The sequence below is a fragment of the Saccopteryx leptura genome, chromosome 1 (assembly GCF_036850995.1).
Source record: "Saccopteryx leptura isolate mSacLep1 chromosome 1, mSacLep1_pri_phased_curated, whole genome shotgun sequence".
Taxonomy (NCBI): Eukaryota; Metazoa; Chordata; class Mammalia; order Chiroptera; family Emballonuridae; genus Saccopteryx; species Saccopteryx leptura.
The window spans coordinates 185332122-185354590 of NC_089503.1; the positions used below are offsets into that span (position 1 = coordinate 185332122).

General features: G+C 46.5%; 1 protein-coding gene across 2 annotated transcripts in view; it reads left to right on the forward strand.

Annotated features, from left to right (window-relative positions):
* The window catches only part of TRIM67 (tripartite motif containing 67), a 54683-nt gene that overhangs the window by 26739 nt on the left and 5475 nt on the right, over positions 1-22469 (forward strand). The window contains exons 2-7 of one of the 2 annotated variants that reach the window (XM_066383053.1): positions 12596-12691; positions 14236-14358; positions 15808-15918; positions 17768-17927; positions 19862-20007; positions 21473-21611. In XM_066383053.1, coding sequence (XP_066239150.1) covers positions 12596-12691; positions 14236-14358; positions 15808-15918; positions 17768-17927; positions 19862-20007; positions 21473-21611 — 775 coding nt within the window. The remainder of the gene's footprint in view (positions 1-12595; positions 12692-14235; positions 14359-15807; positions 15919-17767; positions 17928-19861; positions 20008-21472; positions 21612-22469) is intronic. The other variant, XM_066383062.1, reaches the window with a different exon arrangement.

Sequence of the window (22469 nt, forward strand, 5' to 3'; positions counted from 1 at the left end):
CGCAGTGGATAGAGTGTCGGACTGGGATGCGGAGGACCCTGGTTCGAGACCCTGAGGTCGTCGTCTTGAGCGAGGGCTCATCTGGTTTGAGCAAGGCTCACCAGCTTGAGCCCAAGGTCACTGGCTTGAGCAAGGGTTCACTCGGTCTGCTGTAGCCCCCCCAGTCAAGGCACTTATGAGAAAGCAATCAATGAACAACTAAGATGCTGCAGTGAAGAATTGATGCTTCTCATCTCTCTCCCTTCCTGTCTGTCTGTCCCTGTCTATCTCTCTGACTCTGTCTCTGTCACACATAAAAAAACAACCAATCAGGCAATACAGAGTAGATGCAAAAAAATATGAAAATTCACCTTATATGCATATGATACACAGATATAATTTAATTAGTTTAATAGTTGGTATATATGCATAAGGCACTTATTTATATCATTTCAAAATTAAATTTTTTAATGTTTATTTTATTGATTTTAGAGAGAAAGAAAAGGAGAGAGAGAGAGACAGACAGACAGACAGGAACATCAATCTGTTCCTGTATGTGCCCTGACCGGGGATCGAACTGGCAACCTCTGTGCTTCAGAACAATCCTCTAATGAAATAAAATTTTTAATGAGCCATTCTTATATGTACTTTTTGGTATATATATTTATTTTCTTTCCACTGAATGATCTATCATGGAGATTGTTTTATGTCAATAAATATACAAAGACATTATCTTAACAGATGCTAAGTATTCAGTTATGTGAATAAAGTATTACTTATTTAATCACTGTTGCTGAGCATTTAGATCATTTATAAATTTTTACCATTTTTAAAACTGCAATAACCATTCTTGTAACTACATCTTTGCGTGCTTATCCTCTTGATCCCTTTAGGATAAAGTCCTCTGCAAAGATTAAAACACATCAGGGATTTCTTTGTAACCCCTCCCTGAATCTATAAAACCAGGATCTTGTCTTTAAGGAGCAATACTGAACGGCTGCATTTCTCCCCGTGTGTTCATCTTCCTTCCCTGCCCACCTCTCTCAAATGCTCTCTTACCCTCAGTCAGATTAGAGGCTCCTGGCCAGAGCCATTGCACTTAAGTTGACAGCATGGATGGTGGAGGAAGAAAACAATGGGAAGAGGAGGGGTTGGATGATCCAGGGGAAAAAAGAAAAAAAAATCCTATGTTGTAATAGATTTCATTTTAATTGTCACAGCTGAGAAGTAGGTAGTATAATATCCCTAGTATATAGATTCCATAGAAGAGTAAGAGCTTGCCCAGAGCACCTGACTAGTAAAGGAAAACCATAATCAGTCTCACTCCAGAAACAATTTTGCTAGATTTTATTTGTTCACAATACTTTCTGCTCTACTTGTAGAAGAGATAACACTTCTTGCCCCATTTATACAAGACTGGGCCATGTGACTGGCTTGGGCCAATGAAATGAGAGGAAGTGATATTACATTCCAGGTGAAGCTTGAAAGGCCAGTGTGTGCTTTGACTATAGCTCCTTTTCCTCTGCTCTGAGGGTGTCTCATATGTGCGAGGCTCCTTCAGCCCGGATTCTGAAATGCAGAGGCTGTGAAATCGCACTACCAGTGACCTGCAGTAGGCATTCAATTGAGCAAGATGCAAATCTTCATTGTTTGAAGCATCTGAGTTGCAGGGGTGCCTGTTGCTGCAGCGTAACCAGCCTAAGCTGTCTGATAAACCACACTTTCCATCTGCTGCCTTGCCTCTCTTTTCAAGCCTTGCCCTGGTTATAGGTCAAAATCTTTCTGTCCTTTCTTTTGGTTACAGAAAAATGCAGAAACACTTTTTAAAATTTTTTATTATTATTATTTTTTTGTTAAGTGAGAGGTGGGGAAGCAGAGAGACAGACTCCCACAAGCACCCTGATCAAGATCCACCTAGCAAGCCCCCTACAGGACGATGCTCTGCCCACTTCCGGCCACTGCTCCAAATGCTCGGCATTTCAGTGTCTGAAGCAAGGTCATGGAGCCATCCTCAGTTCTTGGGGCCAACTTGCTCAAACCATTTGAGCCATGGCTGTGGGAGAGGAATAAAGACAAAGAAAGGGAGGGGAAGGTGTGGAGAAGCAGATGGTTACTTCTCCTGTGTGCCCTGGCCAGGATCCAAACCAGGACTTCCATATGCCAGGCCAATGCTCTACGACTAAGCCAACTGGCCAGGTCCTGGAAACACTTTTTAAACCTATCAGTGTCCTCTGCTAGACCTATTGTTGGATTTCTTTTCTAACTTGATTTTTATTTTTAATCAAGACTTTCTTCCGTGGTCTCCTGAACTATAGCGAGATAGGCGTTCCTTGTCACATATCCAACTGCTGGAACAGGGTATGCTGTCCACAGGTGCCTACTGACTGTCCTTTATGCGTTTCCTTTCAACTTCTTTTCTCTATCCTAATCTTTTCCTGGATACTTTCATTTTACCTAAAATCCATTTATTTTGCTATGGTAGAAATAAAACTAGCACCTGGCCAGGTGGTTCAGTGGATAAAGTACTTTACCAGAACACCAAGGTCACGGGTTTGTTCCCCAGTCAGGGCACATACAAGAAGCAGCCAATGAGTATACAACTAAGGGGAATGAGTTGATGCTTCTCCTCCCCTCCCCCATTTTCTCTCTCTTTCCCTCAATGGAAAAACATTTAAAAAAAAAAAATAAAACTAGTACTTCCTGAGCAAGTTTAAAAGTGATAGTTTGAGATATTTCACATATATCACAGGCATATTCTCATAGTATCTCTACATGGTTAGTGTTAAATGCAGCCATATAATCTTTTTTATAGTAAGTTGTTCCAAAATGGAAGGCGTGAACTTGCATGACCATGCTGATATTATATTATGTGTCTGTCAGACATAAAGCGAAACTGGAGCTCATGTCTTTGCTTCTAAATTTTGATTCATTTTATAAACTTCCCAGTCACATTGTTCAAGAAACAAATAACTAATTTGTTTATTCAATAAATACATATTGATTCTGCTCTAGTAGCTCAAGCAAAGATGAAGCAAACAGAGTCTCCATCCTAGTCTAAGGCCACACAATTTATCAGAAGAAAATGTAAACCCATGATGAGAGTACAAGATAATGAGGCGTTGGGTGCTAGAAGGAAGGGTGTCCCCCAAAGCAGCTTCTCCTCCAGACTCAAGAGGAGAAGGGCAGGCAAGACAGTATGAGGTGGTGACAGTAGAGCTGAGTGTCAAATGATAATGGTAGTGACAAAGCCAGGGGGAGGGCACATCCATCAGATGACTGGCAGCATAAAGCCATAGAGGTGCAGAGTAGCGAGCAGATTGTCCTAAGGTGGTTTAAGTCTCGAAGGTGATACCAGCTGCTGCCCCTGACTTCCACAGGAACTGACAAGTGCAAGTCCCAGGGGGCAAGAATTTTCCAATTATTCTGGGTCTGGTCCCTGCACATGGGATCTCTTGAGGATCATTTGGCACTAACTAACCCTCTTACTGAAACCAGAAGCAACCATGTGCCCATAGGTATATCAAATGATGGTTGTCACTTCCAGGTCACAGCCCTGCCTCTTCTTTTTTCAACCTCAACATTAAGTCCCAACCAAGGAATTTGGGTTGGTGGCTCTGACATAATTAGTATTGACAGCTTGGAGATCACTGCTGACAAGCTAGCTGCTCCCTGCATGCCTAGAGCTCAGCTGTCAGCATTTTGGGAGTTGAAGCCTGAAGCTGAGTTGTGGTCAAGAAGAGGCCTCTCGCCAACACCATCTCCATAGGGATCACATTCATCCTGGTGCAGCACCTTGCTAATTATGTATATAACAGCTATCTTTGTGTGTGTTATCTTCCTAATCACGCTATCAGTTAGAGTTTTTTGTTGGGAACAAAAGAACCCAAGTCACGTTAGCTTGAATTGAAGAGCATGTATTGGAAAAATACTATTTTTTTTCTAAGCACTCAGAATCAGTGAGAGCTTTGAGAGTCAGGCTTGGGCTTATAGCAACAATGAACACATATTCATCATTGTATGTGTGCTGGGTACTGTCCTCAGCACTTAACATGTACTAACTAATTCTACCCCACAATGACACTATAAGGTAACTAGCACCATTATTTCCAATTTTATGGCTGACGAAAATGAGGGCAAAAAGAGATTAGATGCTTTGGCCAAGGTCAGAGAGTGTGTGAGCCAGGGTTTAAATCCAGGCATTCTGGTTCCAAAGGCTTTCCCGAGTGCTAAGCACTGGAGCTGCAGTGCTTGTCTAACAGCCGGAGTCTGATTAGTGGACTCTGGAACAAATGCCCGTCCTTCTGGGTCTCTTTGTCCCTTTGCTCAATTTCTTTTTAATTTAGAAATTAAATTTAATGGGGTGACATTGATCAATAAGAGTACATAGGTTTCAGGTAAACACTTCCATAACATTTGAACTGTTGATTGTGCTATATGCTCATCATCTAAAGTTAAATCACTGTCATCATAAATTTGTTCCTCTTTGTTCTCCCCCTCACCCTGGGTGTTAAATGCCACTTCACTTTTCTCTATGTCCATGAATCTCAGTTTTATATCCCACCTATGTGTGAAATCATATAGTTCTTAGCCTTTTCTGATTTACTTATTTCACTTAGTATAATGTTCTCACAGTCCATCCATGTCATAAGTGGCATGTGGAAAGTCCTGCTCAAATCCCCCTCTCCTCCCTTTTGGGTCAGGGGCCAGAACCTCCCTACTGGGTCAGGGCGCCAAGGACAGAATTGGTCCTCTGAGCTGTTCTGTCTCAGGGGTTCCCCAAATCTGGGCCATATCCCCTTGGAGAAAGAAACTGCGGGGGTCACTCTTGGATCAGAGCTCTCCTGCTAAAAACCCTTTCTGCTTCTGGGGGCAGGGAGTCCCCTCAGCCTGTGACCACCGTCCAACATAGAAGGGACTTGCCACCCATGAATGCTCTCCTCATAACAGATTCTGGTCTCCTCTTTCCCTAAGTAACTTCTACCCCAGGGCTTTCCCCTCCACTATGCGCATTGGCATCAATCATTCGCACTCCAGAGCAAAGGCTCTGTGACCTGGAAGGAGGGATCCTTTGGGGTTGGGGAATCAGGAAGGCCTGGCTGCTACTACCTCATGGAGGGCGGTCTGATCCAGTCAACCTCTCAGGACTCCTCAGAGGTCCAGTCTCCTCCCCACTCCAGGGCCTCCCTGAACTGGCCCTGCCTCTTCCTCTCCCTGGAGGCTGTCCCCAGTGAGCACTGCTCTGTTCTCCAGTCTCTAGCCATGTCTGCAGCTGCTTCAATAGTAGGACAGTCACAGCCCACCACCATGTTCCAAGCCTCAATTTAGGCTGACCACAAGAACAGTTAAATTTATTTTGGTTACTGGGCCCTTGGAGCCTATGGCTGGCAATCAGGGAGGACTAGAAAACAAAGCTGCCCTTTACTGGCCGGTGAAGGGAGCTGTTCTGGGGCAGGGAGTTTCCAGGTTGACCAGTTGCTCAGGATAGCAGAGAGCAGGACTGAGTGGAGGAACCTCTGGGCTTTAGGCAGAGGCAGGGCCAGAATATCAGGAGCTCCGTCTAGTGGGACTAAACTTGGACCGGATCAGTGGTGGTAGTTAACTAGAAACAGTTAACACTCAGAAGTTGTGAAAAGCATCACAGCCCACAATGTAGGGTCAGTCTGCCAGTACCCGGTAGCATATGAGACTCTATGCCCTAGAAATGGTGGGTTCAGAGTGGCCACAGGGCCATTTTAATTATGCTGAGCATGTGGGAGGACTGAGACTTGAATAGCTCGGGGGAGCTAGTCAGACAAAATCTAGAACAAAACTAACTCACTGGCACAGATATGTAAGGGACAATTTCCATGTATAAGGCGCTGCTGCTCACACAGACACGTGAGACCAGCTTGCAGGACACTGGGGGTCGGGCAACAAGATGGGAAGTGAAGACTCCTCTGCTGGGCCACCTGTCTCAAAGCTGGTGAGATATGTCCTAGGAGGAGATCAAGGAGCACACTCCATCTTGGAAGAGTAGCAAAAGCCTCAGGAGGGGGTGGGATTTGAAAGGGTCCTTGCAGATGGCTGAGAAGTTCATAGGCAAAGCCACAGCAGGAGTGGGAGAACAGAGAAGGCCAAGGGAACTGCAGGGCCAAGGCAGGGAGGAGGAAAGTCAAGGGTGCTGAGTCTAGTGTGACCAAAGGGTGGAACCCACATGGAAAACATTGGGAGGTAAGCCTGGAGCGGGCCTTGGACACCAAGCTATGGGGCTGGACCTTGATTCAGTGGAGAGGGGGGTACATGTTGGCTACTGAGGAGATGACAGTCAGAGCTGTGCTTGAGAGAGAATTTTGGCTATGCAGGATTCAGTTTTCTGGAGTGGCCTTCAAGTGGTGAACTTTAGCAAGTAATAGGACATTCCCCCACCAATACATGTGAGCAGCATTGAATCCCAAAGCCTGCCCTGTACTCCAATTGACCTGGTCTGACAGTTCTACTGGGGACCTTATTTTTTTCTCACTTAGTGGTGGAGTCTGTAATGCCAAAAGAAAAGATCAACTGGCTTATGTGAAAATGTTCCCCAGACATTAACAGACAGTGTCAGCAGCATTCAAATAGACATTAGAGTTACTTGGTCTTATCCTCTACCTCCTTCAAGCCAATGGACAATAGTTTTCTTGAGAGAGGTATCTGGTTTCTAGGCCTTTTATATTCAAATAAGAATGTCCTCGCCTGGCCTATGGTGGCACAGTGGATAAAGTGTCAACCTGGAATGCTGAAGTTGCCAGTTCGAAACCCTGGGCTTGCTCAGTCAAGGCACATATGACAAGCAATCAATGAACAACTTAAGTGGAGCAATTATGAGTTGATATTTCTTGCTACCCTGACTTTCTTTCTATAAAGTCAATAAATAAAATCTATAAAAAAAAAAGAAATGCCTCTAATTGGCTATATGATCTTAGGCAATTTCAGAGAAAGAAATATCTAATAAATGTTTATTGTGTGTCAGGTATGGTACCCATGCTTGTGTACATTAAACCATTTAATAGTAATGTATGAATACATTTGTCTACTCCTTTGTGTTTAAATTTTACTAGAAGCTCAGTTCTTTGTGTATAAAAGGAGAGGTTGGACTGAACCCTGTCTAGATCCTTGGTGTCTAACTTTTTGCACATCTATTGGGAAATCCAGACATTAGAGAACAAGAACCATGTTTAAAAGGAGGTAACTTAGGCCATGGCTGGGTAGCTCAGTTGGTTAGAGTATCATCCCAATAGGCAAAGCTTGTGGGTTCCATCCCTGGTCAAGGCACATACAAGAATCAATCAATGGATGCATAAATAAGTGGAACAACAAATTGATGTTTCTCTCTCTCTCTGTAAAATCAATAGATACATTTGTCAAAAATTTGTTTTAATAAAATGAGACAACTTAGGGCTTCTCCACAATGACCATGGCAAACATGAGAATTCTCTCTGAAGCCACATGAATTGAAAATGTAAGTAGGCACTAGGTGGGTAATTTAGAGAGAAATTTGCATCTTATTCTGGGCTGCTGTAACAAAATACCACAGAGATCTATTTCTCACAGTTGCAGAGGCTGGAAGTCCAAGGTCAAGGTGCTAGTCAACTCAGTTCCTCCTTAGGGTTCTTTTCCTGCCTTGCAGATAGGCACCTTCTCATTGTGTCCTCATATGACTTTTTCTTGGTGGGTGTGATCTCTCTGTCTCTTCTTATAAGGGCATCATGGGAGCTTCAAGTTCATGACCTAATTACCTCTCAAAGGCCCCATCTCAGATACCATTGAATTGATATTTAAGCAGTGGTGGGATTCAACCAGTTCACACTGGTTTGGCTGAACCGATATTTATTTTTTCATTGAATTCAGCGAACCAGTTGTTAAAACAGCACTTGTAATCAGGGTTCCCTCTAAGGTGGGCGACTGGAAAGCCGCCCAATGTGGAAATTACAAATCTATATTCCTTACTCTTTTTTAATGTTCATCTGTGCAACAGCGTATTCTAAGCACCCATAGTAGTGTTCATTCCGTCCATAGGTAAAAAAAATTGCAAGTGAGGATGCCAATCAAGAAGCAATATGGAAATATCTTAAGTAACAATTTTATTGTTTCTTGTCAGGTATTATTTAATACTTTTTCATTATTATTTTAAAACTTTCTTATAACATAATCTAGTTTTATGTACCTCTTTTACTGTTCTTATTTAAGTATTAAATGCATGAATAATAAACTACCTTTTGGTATACCATTTTTTATACTTAAAATGGTCATTAGATCAGAGAACCAGTTTTTAAAGTATTTGACTCTCACCACTGAATTTAAGGCTTCAACATATGGATGAGCAGTACACAAACATTCAGTGTATAACAATTCACATATGATAAACCCAGTGTGAGTAATTGAAGAGGATTTCAGGCATGCTTGAGTTATATTACTAAGCATAATAGTAAGAACTCTTACAAGGTGGAGATCATTATTGTCATTCCATTCTATAGGGGAGGACACTACAGAACAAAGAGATGGAATATCTTCCCAAGACACACAGATGGTGAGTGACAGAGCCAGGATTTGAACCACAAGAGCCCAGGGCCCTCATTGTTCATGCATCATAACACATTCTAGCCATGCAGATGGGCGAATAGTGCAGAAAACTGCCCTGTGTCCCTAAAGCTATTCCTTAAGACAGCCAGCAAAGACATGGTGCTGGGATGGGCAGGCAGTTGGTTTGACCCAACATGGAAATACTTGTATGTTTAAGCTGTCCATCTAAACTCAGATACTGTATAGGAATGTAATTATAACTTTAAAAAAATAAGAAGACATAAAATACAACATTTTCACTTGTATTAAAATCCACTAAATCAAAAGAAAAAACAACCAATTAACTTCTGAATATTTCTTTCTTTCCCAAAAGTTTTGTATAATCAACATCTACAGAGATAAAATGATCCATTCACATTTCTTGGTCAGCAGGCCTGAGTGAGCTGGGCCAAGGAGAGCCTGCGCTGGCTGGGACAGGGCTGTGCTGGCTCCCAGGGCCGGGGGAGGCTGGAAGACCCTCACTAACACAGCTTCTCTGGGCTTCTTGCAGGCAAAGGCTGCTAGCGGTGGTAATAGTGTCACTAGAAAGAGACTGGGCCAAGAGCCGGTCTGCCTCGAGTCAGCCAGTAGTGTGTGGGCTCTTGACTTGATGCAGAAAAGATTTCACAACGTGAGTCCAGGAGATTTTGAGAATATGTATATTTAAGCTGGGAACAGTGAAACAAGGAAGGGCTTAGGGTAGAAGGAACAACAGAAGAGCCTAGGCAGTGCTCTGCTTTGGCTCTTAAGAAATGTTAGAGAAAAGAGGTGAGCCACTGCGGGGCTGCTGTTAGCTCACTGGAAAGTCAGAGAAAAGGGGGCCTCAGAGAGAGGTTCAGGGGGTGAGCCTGGGACAAGCTGCCACTGCCCACTGCTCCCCTGGTTGCAAGTCTCATGGAGTCCCTTAGAGTTTAGAAGAGAAAAGTAAAGATGCACACCCGAGAGGGAAGGAAGGCGTGGGCCTGTACAGAGAGAGCCCATGCCGGGTCTTTGTCTTGAGGTTCTTATCTTTTTTCTAAAGGCAGGTATTTTAAGGGAGGATCTCAATAGACTATTCATGGTTTTATGCCGATGGGCCAAAATGAGAGTTATAGCCCTGACTTCATCCGATTTCTACTATCTATCTCCCTGGGTAGGGTGATTTAAGGTGTTTACCCTCTGGTTGGGAAGGAGAAGTGTAAACCATTTACTCTTAAGTCCTTAGTTGGGGAAGACAGGATTTTGCAATTTACAGGTGGCTGTAAACTGCTTGGTCATATAACTGTCTCAGTTTCCCTAACCCACTTGTCTTGGCTCACTAACCCATCTCAATGGGTCTACTGGGATCTGTCCTACCTCAGCTGCACCCCAAGTCAAGCAATCATTCTACTTTTCAGTCAGCCAGGGAGCATTTTTTTGAGCCCCTGCTTTGTGCCAACACCACTGGCTAGCCATGCAAAGAGAAGACAAAGTCGCCATTGTGAAGGACTGGAGGTCAGTGGGAGGTGGTCCCTCCTTGGGGTGGAAATTGGTGCAGCCTCAGTGGGCCCCTTGTTCTGGGGGATGTTCGGGGAGACAGGTGCAGCTCTTTTCTGGACACTGATGAACTTCAATTTGGAAAACCCTGTTGGTAAAGATTCCCCTAGGGACCTATGAACTGTGCTGACATCCCACTGTCCTTCCAAGAGCACCTACTGTATTTCCCCATGTATAAGACGCTCTCATGTATAAGATGCACCTTAATTTTGGGGCCTGAAATTTTTTTTTTTTTGAAACCTACACCCCAGACAACTGAGGATCATCTGGGCGGGTCCTAAAATTTGAAAACAATGTATTACATAATGTTATTGAACTCAAGTTTTATTCATCATAAAATTTATACAACTCTTCAACAAGCACAAAAAAGCAGGAAATGCAAGTTAAAAAACCTTCAGCCATTGAATAAGACACACTCAGTTTTTAGACCCCAAATTTTTTTGGGAAAGGGTGCATCTTATACATGGGGAAACACGGTACCTGGGATGGACTAGCTATCCCTGGACCTTTACACCTCTAAGGTATGGATGCAAAGATCCATTCTGTCCAGAACAGTGGCCGCAGGGCACATGTGGTGGTTGAAACTTAAACTATTAAATAAAATAAAAAGTCTAGCTCCTGCATTACATGCCAGCTTCCGAGTGCTCAGTAGCCACTTATGGCTGGTGGCCACCATGCTGGTCAGAGCAGATATAGGACACATATCATTCCCCTGAGCTCTACTGGATATTTTTCTGCATAGATCATGACAATAGGGAATGCGACACCCTGGGTGAGCTATGGAGGGCGGTGACCAAATCCACTCGGTGGGAGTAGGGATGGTGAAGCCAGTGGAGAATGGAAAAGCTTCTCCAAGGAGTGACATCTGAGTGACCGGAGCTGCTGTCCGAGGCTCGCACCTCTCTCTAAGCAGGATGAGCCCAAACCTACCTTGACCTCACCTTGAATGTTGGTGCTCCTCAGGCCTGAGGCCCCTTCCTTCTCTCCTTCTCTTCCTATATATCTCCCTGTCTTCTCATCCACTCCATGGTTTCATTGGCTTTCTTCTTTAGAGAGGTTTGGTGAGGCTGTGTTTGTACAGTCCAGTGGATCTCAGACTCAGTAGGACTTCTGGAATGCTGTTAAAAGACAGATCCCTGAGCTTCACCCCCCAGTTTCTGATCTGTAGGCCTGGGATGAGGCCAGAGATTTGCATTTTTAGCAAATCCCCAGGTGATATTTATGCTGCTGGCCCAGGGACCACACTTTGAGAACCACTGATATAGTAAAGAATCACATTCACCGATTCATTCATTCAACAAATTGTGTTTAATGCTACTGTGTGCCGGTGGTCTTCCTGAGTGTGAGCAATCCAGGCAGGCCCCTGTTCCAGGAGCTTACGTTCCAGGCAGGGAGACCGACAGCGAGCCTCTGTGAGCTGGGGGTGGACGTTCTGAAAAGGACAAAGCAGGGTGAGGAGAGGCCTCACCCACAAGGTGACCTTGAGCAAAGGCCTAAAGAAAACAGGGAGTAGAGGGGAGAGAGACAGGGCATGACCATGGCCTTTCTGACCCTGTTTTAACCCATCCTCAGATTTTGACTATGAAAAATGAGAGTTATGTTAAAAAGCAAGATTATCACTCTACTCAATAGCTAGGTTTTTTTAAAATCTAACATCGATTTTTTGGATTAATTTGAGAGAGAAAGAAAAACATTGATTCCTTGTTCCACTTATGCACTCATTTGTTGATTCCTGTATGTGCCCTGATTGGGGATTGAAAGCACAACCCTGGCATATCATGACAACACTCTGAGCTACTCAGCCAAAAATAGCTAAATTTTGAAGACAAATTTGACTGTATGTGTGGTTTGTTAAAAAGAAACTTGATGCTAAAGGCCATAGATTTGGCCTCAGCTGGCCGTTTCACATTTGGGTCCCAACCACCTGTGTCTGTACCCCTCTCTGCAGGTGGGGAGAATCTAGGGCTAGGGGGCTGCCACCAGGAGCCTGTACCCCTTTTAGATGATGCTTCAGGATTCCCAGCCATATGGCTCTAGCCCATCTCTAGGGTCTGTAGGGCTCTTTCTCACCCCCCACCCCCAGACCAAAGGCAACTGTGTGGGCATGGGTTGGGTAGAGCTTGGCTGGGACCTGGGCTGTCCATATATAAGCATCTGAGAGCCCTACTGAGAATGGATAGCGCTGCCCTGGGAAGACAGGAGACCAACCCAAACCAAGGGCTCTTGTCCTGGGTTCTGCAAACATCAAGACCAGCCCATGAGCCCAAGCCAATCAGCCAAGCACTCCTGGCCTCTCTGCAGCTTTGGGGTCCAGACAGAAGAGAGGAGGTCAGTCAATACTCAACCTGTGCTGGAAAGTGAGCACATGTCATAGGCACCACAAGTCCACCTCTGTCCCTTCATAAATGAGAACGGTGTATGGGCAGGGTCGGCTCTATCCTCCATAAACACCAGTCTACGATGAAGTGCATACCATGTGCCTTTAACGCCTCCTTCCCCTTTTCAACCTGTGATACCTTTTTAGGCCCAACTGTCTCAAGCCTTAAGTGGAGTTTCCGACAAGGCAAAAGAAGCGAAGGAGTTTCTGGTTCAGCTGAAGAACATTCTGCAGCAGATCCAGGTGAGCACAGCTGCAGCAGTGGGAGGGCAGTGGGTATAGCAAGTCATGAGAAGCATCAGGAAGGAAGGACAGTATGGGTGGGTTTTCAGTGGTGCGCATAAGTTGGTTTGCTGTCCCACTGCCCAGCCTCAGACGTGGCAGATACCACACATTCACTCCAACACCATGCAACCTCTGATGGCTGGAAGGAGATTTTGCATTCACTCAGTGACAGGGGATCATAGAAAAATCTGGAAAGAAGTCATGCAGTCCCCTGCATGGCCATGTCTTCCTGCGTGCTGTCTGTATACAGTGTTGGGTACTCACGTAATCAACGCATCAGAAAGTAAATGCATCATTTACTAAATAAGTGTATATGAGCCTTCAGGCAGTGCCACATTCTGAGCCAGACACAGTTCAATAAGGCACCGCTTCTGGCCTCAGGAGCTTCATCTGTAAGGAAGAGTGCGCACACATGTGCTTCGTGTAAATGTACACGTGGAGGAACATACACATAGTGAACCTGTGAAGTAGTCCAGCGTCAGGTTGGAGGAAAGGGCCCAAGGGCACCGAACCCTTGATTGGTCCATAAAGCCATCCTGCCTAACAAATAAAGTGAAAATTCAGCCACAACGCATTTCAAGTCATGTTTCCAATGTTTCAGAGACATGAGATACACTAGTTTGGTGGGGCTGCTATAACAAAGGACCACAGACAGAAATGTGTTGTCTCACAGTTTTGAAGGCTAGAAGTTCAAGATCAAGGGGTCAACAGGTTTAAGTTTCTTTTCTGAGGTCTATCTCCTTGGCATGTAGACAGCCATCTTCTCCCTGTGTCTTCATGTGGTCTTCTGTGTGAGCCTGTGTCCCAGTCTCCTCATCTTACAAGGACACCAGTCACAATGGATTAGGACCAAACCTAGTGACCTCATTTTAACCTAATTACCTTTTTAAAGGCCCTGTTTCCAAATACAGTCACATTCTGAGGTACTGGGGTTAGGACTTCAATATAGGAATGTGGGGTACACAATCTAGCCCATAACAAGAGGTCTGAACTCATGCGGATCTTAGAGACTTAGAATGAGAAAGAGACCCTATAGGAGGAGCATGATATTTGTTTGTTTGTTTTACTGGTTTTTAACTATAAAAAACAAAATAATATGTTACCAAAATTGTGAAAAGTAGAGAATAATAACCAGAACAAAGAAAAAGTCACCAATATTTCAGCACCTGAGGTGACCACGCTATTCCATTGCTTTAGACACACACACACATGCAATATGATGGGATTTCACAGTATACAACTTGTAACCTGCTTTTCTTCCTCTCATGAGGATTTTCTATAATATTTAAAAATCCCTCTGAACAACATTTGAATAATTAAGGAATATGCCACCATAGAGATGTGCCGAGACTCATGGTTCCCTTCCCCTAACTCATAATTACACTGTTTCCAATCTTATAAAAACAAGAACAAGGCCAGAACAGCTTCCCTGACATGCGTCTCTGTGTCTAGCACTCATCCCATTCTGGCATGCCGTCTCCTAACGCTCTCTGCTTCCCCAGGAAAATGGACTGGACTACGAAGCCTGCCTGGTCGCCCAGTGTGATGCACTGGTTGACGCTTTAACTCGGCAGAAAGCCAAGCTGCTCACCAAGGTCACTAAAGAGAGGGAGCACAAGTTGAAGGTAGGGACCTGGGACATAGACGCACCCAATGCTCATTGCAGCCTCTGCGCCTACCGTGGGTGGAGCACGCTCACAGTAAACATTAGGTCAATATTGGGTAAGTGAGTGAATGAATGAATGAATGAATGAATGAAAAACAAGGAAGGAATGAGCAGGCTGCTCCTGGGCCTACTTACACTCACGTGACTCCCTGAAGCCCGTCTACGCACATGCTCTCCCTCCAAAGCCAGAGTCAGAAGCCCTGAATCCCGCTGATATCAAATCAGAGGTCCAGTCTTCCCCATCTTCTCTAAGTTCTGTGTTCCACCAAAGGGACTCCTGTTCTCATCTTGCAGAGCACAAATGACCACTGATGGAGATGAGACCTTGCTCTGTGTTACAAATTTCTTTACGGTTCGGACTCGCGAGGCAAAAGACACACCAGATACAAGTTAATGGGCAGAGGGCTGAAGCTCTTAGGCGGATCCAGCCCCGAGAAACTGTGCCACTGCATATTTATTGAGTTCCAAAAGCCATAGCTCAGCAGATAAAACTAGAAAGTTACACAAGCCTTTTTTCCCATCCATTTCATCCCCAACCCTGCACATCTATTGTTTCTTTCATGAACAAGGACACAAGAAGAGTCAGAGTCCCAGAGCTTATCAATCATAAAGAACATCTGGTTCTTGGAGGCATTCCTCCAAGAATCCTGCATACTTGCATTCAAGTAACCTAGGCCAGTGTCTCCCCATGGCCAACACACTCCAAGATCTCTTGTCTCCAAGTAACCTTTGCTCTGCAGTTAACTGCCATTTATATTGGTGCAGGGTTGTCTTCTACAGCTCTGCTTGGGTCTCCAGCTCTGCCCCCTTTCTCAGGCTGTCTCTGATGTGTTGTGTACTCAATAATCAGTAATAATAACACAACCTCATCCACCAAAGGTGGGGAAGATTTCCCCTCAGACAGCACTGGGCTCCTGGTCCAGGCAGGTGCCCTGTGAGCATGTGAGCATGCAGCTTTGAAAAATGACTTCTTCATTGTCCCAGGGCTCAATCTGTTTTATAGACATTTCCCAATGAATCAGAAAATATTATTTTCAAGGAAAGAAAGAATGAGTGTTGGGGATGGTCCATGGTTTACCAGCAAAGCAACAGAGCCCATTGAGTTACCCAAGATCAAGGGAGAAGAGAGACGAGAAGTTACAGAGTTTCAGATTAGGCACTTCCTCTGCTCTTCCCTCCAGAGTGTAGGAAGTTTAGTCTGTTGGGTGTTGTGGCCCCACATATTGGGAGGTGGGTCCATTTACTCCCAGTAATGAGGGTACATGGAGCTCAGAAGCACGGTGGTGAGAAGAGAGATTGCTTAGCAGTTTAGACCAGTGCCACTTCCCCCAGGTCTTTCTCCATACTATTTCTGTGACTCTCACCGCAGCCTGGCTGCTCTTCCTCTGATGGGATTCTTTCATCGCAGATGGTTTGGGACCAGATCAATCACTGCACACTGAAGCTGCGCCAGTCCACGGGGCTGATGGAGTACTGCCTGGAGGTGATCAAGGAGAACGACCCCGCTGGGTTCTTGCAGGTGAGCAGCTCCCCAGGACACCAGGCTTAGCAGCCTTCCTCCACTTCCACCGCCACTCCCAAACTAGCCTAAATTTTAGAAAGGTCCGTTCCAATGGCCTAGAGTTGAGTAGATTCTTCTTCGCTCTAGAGTAGCAGAAGACCTAAGTTCTCATGTTGGCTCTCCTTCTCACCAGCTGTGGCCTTGGTTCTATGTCCTTGTTAAAGGAGCAGGTCAAGTGTCATCGTCTTTAGGGCCCAAATGCCATGCTTTTATGCTTTGATGTCCAGAGATCCCAAAGCAACATTTTGCCCACAAGTAGGAAAGGCCAGTCTTTGCCAAGTGAGCTGGAAAGAAGTGAGTTAGTAGAATCTACGTAGCTTGTCGCCTCAAGGTGCAGAGCCCTACAGGCCTGGACAGATGACTGCTGCCAGGCTGACTCAGTCATGAGCATCTCCCAGGCACAAGGCAGTGATTCAGAGAGGAGCTCAGCCCACTGTCTATAGAGAAAATGATAAATACCCTCTCTTAATCTCCAAGATGGGTACATGGCTCTAAGGGGACACTTGCAAATGTCTGAATGGGCAGGACTATCCAGCCACGGAGATCTGGGCTGGGAGTGTGATGCACAGAGAGTTTGGTGCAGAAGCTGCAAAACAGCTTGGAGGACACATGGTGGGGGGCAGGAGTAAGCTTCCAAATTCTAGGCATATGGGAGATGTTCTTCAGACCCTGTGAGAAACTACTACTCTGTCTCACTTTGCAAAGTACTAGATCAGGCAAAAGGGGTAGGATGAAGAATGCTTTTGTATATTTAAAAAGTGTCATTTGGGCCCTGGCTGGTTGACTCAGTGGTGGAGTATCGGCCTGGTGTATGGATGTCCCGGATTCGATTCCCAGTCAGGGCACATAGGAGAAGCACCCATCTGTTTCTTCATCCCTCCCCCTCTTACTTCTCCCCCCCCCTCCCTCCCTCTTCCCTTCCTACAGCCATGGCTCAATTGGAGCAATTTTCCCTGGGCTCTGAGAATGGCTCCATGGCCTCTGCCTCAGGCACTAGGAAGAGCTTGGTTGCTGAGTAATGGAGCAACGGCCCAGATGGGCAGAGCATTGCCCCCTAATGGGCTTGCCGAGTAGATCTCGGTTGGGGCACATGTATAGTCTGTCTCTGCCTCCCCTCTTCTCACTGAATAAAAAAATAGAAAAAAAAGTGTCATTTGTTTCACAAGAAGGTTTGGCCTAATTTCTTTCACTAGCCAGCACACTTTATTTATTTAGTTAGTTAGTTAGTTACTTTAGGTGAGAGGAGGGGAGATAGGCAGACTCTCACATGTTTCCCAACTGGGATCTAACTGGAAACCCCATCTGGGGTTGATGCTTGAGTATCAAGTTATTCTTAGTACCTGAGGCTGACATGCTTGGACCAACCAAGCTATCTGCAGCACCCAGGGCTGATTCTGAAACCAATCAAACCGCTGGCTGTGGGAGAGGAAGAGGGAGAGAAGGGGGAGAGGGAGAAGGAGAGAAGCAGATGGTTGCTTCTCATGTGTACCCTGACCAGTAATCAAACCCGGATATCCATAGGCCAGGCCGAAGTTATCCACTGATTCATCGGCCAGAGCCACCAGTGCACTTTACATTGAACATGACTGAGCTTTTAAAATATGATTTCAACAACACAGTGCATTTGCATTTGCCCATGTCACATGGGCAGAGGTCATTCCCTCTCGTCCATGACTTGAGCACTAGCTGAGTACAACTCCTGCTTGTCCCTGATGACAAGAACAAAGCTCCAACTCCTCCCTCATCATCTGCTGCATAAATTTGTCCTTTGCAAATCAAAACCCTTAACCTCTGTGCTCCCTTTAAGATCTCGGATGCCCTAATCAAGCGTGTCCAGGTATCCCAGGAGCAGTGGGTCAAAGGCGCCCTGGAGCCAAAGGTGTCTGCTGAGTTTAACCTGAGCTTGGACAGTGAGCCGCTGCTGCAGGCCATCCACCAACTGGACTTCATTCAGATGAAATGTAGGGGTGAGCCGGGACTGGCCCAGTTCAGTCAGTGCCTCTTTTGGGAATGGTGTCCCCTCTAAGGGAGCAACTTAGTGCCACCAGAAGATTGTGATACTGGGAGGGAGACAGTGTAAGAGGGGAAGATGTCCAAGTCACTGACCTGGCTCAAGTCTCAGCTCAGCCATCTGCTAGCCAGGTGACCTAGGACAGATAATGCTGTGGTGTGAGCCCAAGTGTTCCCACTTGTAGGAAAGGATTATCTGTTCATTCAGAGACACTCAGTGAGTGCCCACATGAGCCAGGCACTATTCTTCATGCTGAGGACACAGCTGTGAACAGCCCTGCAAACTCCCTTACAAGAGTGAGCGGATATTCTAGAGAAGAAAGCAAGCTACACACAAACAAATCTATAATATATTGTCTGATAGTGGCAAATGCTTTTATGGAAGGGGATGTGGGAATATGTTGAGGGGAGAATGAGTAGAGAGATGCAAAATAGGAAAGAACATTCCAGGTGGCAGGAGGATGGCAAGTGCCAAGGCCCTGAGGCAGGAATGTTTTCTGTATTCCAAGAAGAGCAAGTAGGTCAGAGGGGAAGACAGAATGAGGGAGGGCAGTAAGAGGTGAGTTCAGAGAACCATGGGGGACAGAGGCTAAGGCTTTAGTAAACTTTGCATACCTTTCCCAGGTTACGAAATTAGCCAGCCCCAGAATCCTGTTCTAAAAGCTGCTTCTCCAGAGACACCAAGGGTACCTTCAAGAGAAGGAATAAAGCTGTTTAGGTGTTTTTAAGCCAAAATATCAAAGGGCTGAGTGCCACACCTACAGAATCTGTGAACTCAGGAAAATCCTTGCCTGCAAAATATGTGACCATTTTTAAACTAAAGAAAAGACCAGGTTCTTGCACATCTCCATGCTCACCCCACACTCAGCTTGCACCCAGGGGAGGTTTGGGAAAGCCAGGTGCCCCAGTTGTAAATGAGATGTGGTGCTGAAAAGCAGGAGGAGTCTGGCAGGGTGGGGACAGAAAGAGGGTGGCTCTGGAGTGTTGGGCTGCTGAAGGAGGAGGCTTAGAGCTTCTCCAGAGCTCTGGATGGATGGGGCAGTGAGGTCCACAGAAGAAGTGGGAGAATGATTAGCAGTGCCTAGGGACCGAGAGAGGGGTCTTCTGTGCTGGTAAACAGGAAGGCTACTGATTCTGTAAACAGGCAGGGGTTGCATCCAGCTAAACTGTCCTCTAAAACCTGGAATTTGGCACCAAATTGAAATCTGTAGTTTTTCCAAAATGGATGTTGCTATTTTTCCCTTTAAAAAGTGTCAGTGTGAAAAAAAAAATGTCAGTGTGGACTACATTTATTTCTGAAATCTCTTGAGCCTGAACATAGCTTTAGAACAAATTCATTCTCCCAATCTCACCTTAAAAAAACGTTTGATTCAAATTCCTACTTCCATGGGTTTACTGTTCGATATCCAGGATTGCCCCTCCATCCTGGGTCAAGTTCCCTGGGCCTTTAAAATGCTCCCAGCCAAAGGCAATGTGTCTTTGCATTTTACAGCCCTCCCAGAGCCCAAGCACTTCCCAAGCTGCACGCTGGCCCGGAGGTTCCCTGTGGGCCTGTGCTGGGCTGGGAGGCAGTGGACAGAGGCTCTGCTGGAATTCCCAGGGGCTCCTCACAGTACAACAATTGAAACCATGATTGTCAGTGGGTGGGAGAGAGGACCTCTCTTCTTTAGAGGGATGGAGGCTCCTGCCATGGCCTCTGAGATTCCTGGTCACTCTGTGCCTGCCCTCATTTGCCCACCTTGAGTCTAGACCCAGGAGTAGCCTCAGGATGGCCAAGGAGGGAAATCAGCCACATGTCCTTCTGGGAGCCGGCCCCTGGGGAAGGGGGTGGCATGGGTGTCCCGGTACCCTGAGGAGGGGCTGTGCTCTAAACTCTCTGGTCCTGTCACAGTGCCGCCCATCCCCCTACTGCAGCTGGAGAAGTGCTGCACCCGCAACAACAGCGTCACGCTGGCCTGGAGGATGCCGCCCTTCACCCACAGCCCTGTAGATGGCTACATCCTGGAGCTGGACGACGGGGATGGGGGGCAGTTCCGGGTGAGCCCTGCTGCTGGTTTTAGTGGGTTCTAACACGTGAGCCGGGAGTGGTATTCACTGCCCCAACCCCTGGAGCAGCCCAAGAGGCTGTCCTTAGCCCTGAAGCCACCAGAGAGGGTACTGGCCCTAAGGACAGAAGGCCGGGGTGTGTGCAAAGGTCCAGAGGCAGAAATAAGTTTTCTGTGTTCCAAGAAAATCAGGTCAGAGGGGGTCTGGGCTCGCCAGATGATGGGCAGGTCAGGGTGGGACCAGCAGGCAGAGGTGGCAGCCACAGAGAAAATCCAAGATGGCTTTTCTGTGAAGACTGACACAGGGCTGAGCTGGAGATGAGCTCAGAAAAGTTACTACCTTGCACATACCTACCTCCAAGTTGACCCCAGCAGTTCAGCCATATCTATTCTTCAACACCCTCCCACATATCCGCTTCACATTATCTGTTCACTATTTTACCCACCAAGGTGCATGTGGAAGATATTTGATAAATGGCTATTGGAACTTTCTGAAACACATGACCCCAGGGATGAAATACCACAAGAATGATACCCTGGGATGGTGTCCCAACCCAGGCCCCCTAATAGAACTTACCTTGAGATTTGACTCTGCGTCTTCTCAGAGCTCCTGCTTTCTTCTGTCCCTGAGAAGCTATTGTTAATAACTTGGAATAACAAGTGAAGAGTAAGCCCCTAAACAACCAGGCAGAGTGCAGAGACAGAGAAGAGATGCAAAGGGTACATGAATAGGACCAGGGTAAGTGTGAAGTGAACGGGGAACAAAGTCAATCCCGAGAAAATAATCTTCAGCGTCTGATGCAGCAATGTCTACTCACCCAGGAGGCCTAGAAAAAAGCTAGAGGGTGGGCAGGGGAGCAAAGGGACAAGGAGTGGAAGATTTCAACCTCGGGGGTAGGAGAATATGGGGAGGCCTGGAGCACCCCCTGGGTGGTTCCAGCCCAAATCAACTTGAACCTGCCTTTGCTTGGTCACGCCCTTCCTCTGCCTTTTCTCATCATGGGTGATGATTCTTTTTTTTTAAACTATTGGTTATTTTGTTTATTTAGATAATTAGATCGTTTTTCTAACTTAAATTCCTATTGGAAACCAATCATCTTTTATTGCTCCATCCAAGAAGGAAGGGGAGGTGTCTGCACCTCTATCCCCCTGGAGACATTGATGTCAAAGGGCTGGCCTCAGCAGAGGCAGGACATGGTCTGGCTGTGTCCTGAAGACTGCGGGCCTATGGTCCCTCCCTGCCTCTTGAGGACCTCATCACACTCCACAGCGTCTCAGGCAGAGGGGCTGGTCAGTCAACAGTGAGGGTCAGTGCCCAACTTAAGCATGGTCTGTGCCCTGCCACTGCTTACCCAAATTCTTACTTCGTCACCCTAACATGTTTAATGTCAACATGTTGCTAAGAGAAATTCTGCAGATAACAGAGGTGCTAATGAGCAGTCTTGGCTCTCTTTTAGGAGGTGTATGTCGGCAAGGAAACCCTGTGCACCATCGATGGTCTCCATTTCAACAGCACCTACAATGCCAGGGTCAAGGCATTCAACTGCTCCGGTGTTGGGCCCTACAGTAAAACTGTCGTCCTGCAGACGTCTGACGGTGAGCCCCAGGGTTTCTCGGGGGAGAGACAGACACAGGCTCACTGTGGGTGAGCTTCCAAAGGAGGAACCCACATTTTTTCCCAGGGGCCAGGAGCCACCATCATCTGCTTAAGATGGAGCAGTGAGGGGGTGAAGGGAATGAGGTGGCTGTGAGGCAGCACATGCCCCCCAGCCCTGTCCCTGCTCTGCTCACCTGCTCCTTGTCTGCCCCTCCCTCTTCGTAAGCCACGAAAGACAGAGACGTTCCTTCACTCCATTTGCTGGGTTTGGCAAAGGACACTAGCAGTTGAGAGGCTCAGGGTGACTAAAGTCCGTCTTACAAGGGACACAGGGTGGGCAGGACAGTCCCAGAGAGGAGAAGGCCACACAGACACAAGGAGGCACATGCCAGCTCGTGGGTCTGAGCCTTCCTTGCAGTGGGGAAACTGTTCCCCAAATACCCAGTGCAGAGTTCCGATCTGATGGCTCCCACACCCAGCTGTGCCCTCCCAGGTTTCAGGCAGCACAGCCACATCCATCGTGACCTGCTGAGCGCTCAGTGGGGAGCCATGACATTGATAAGGAGTGTTGCGAGGAGGTCGGTCCCGCTACACTAGGCCGACCTGCCCGCTGCAGGGTTTCCAGGATGGTGCCCATCTGGTATTATTGTCGTCGTTTAACCCAGCGCATCCTCTGCTTGCCAAGGAAAACAGGATGAGCCCGGACCATCCCCGGGACAGGGAGGAGAGAGGACAGGAGCAGACGCTGTTTTCAAGGGCATCACTGTGATGCTTGCCTCAAAATGGTGTGACCTGCAGAAACATTTTATAAACTAGAAGTTTCACTCAGCTCTCTTCCCGGGAGTTCCTGGCCTGAA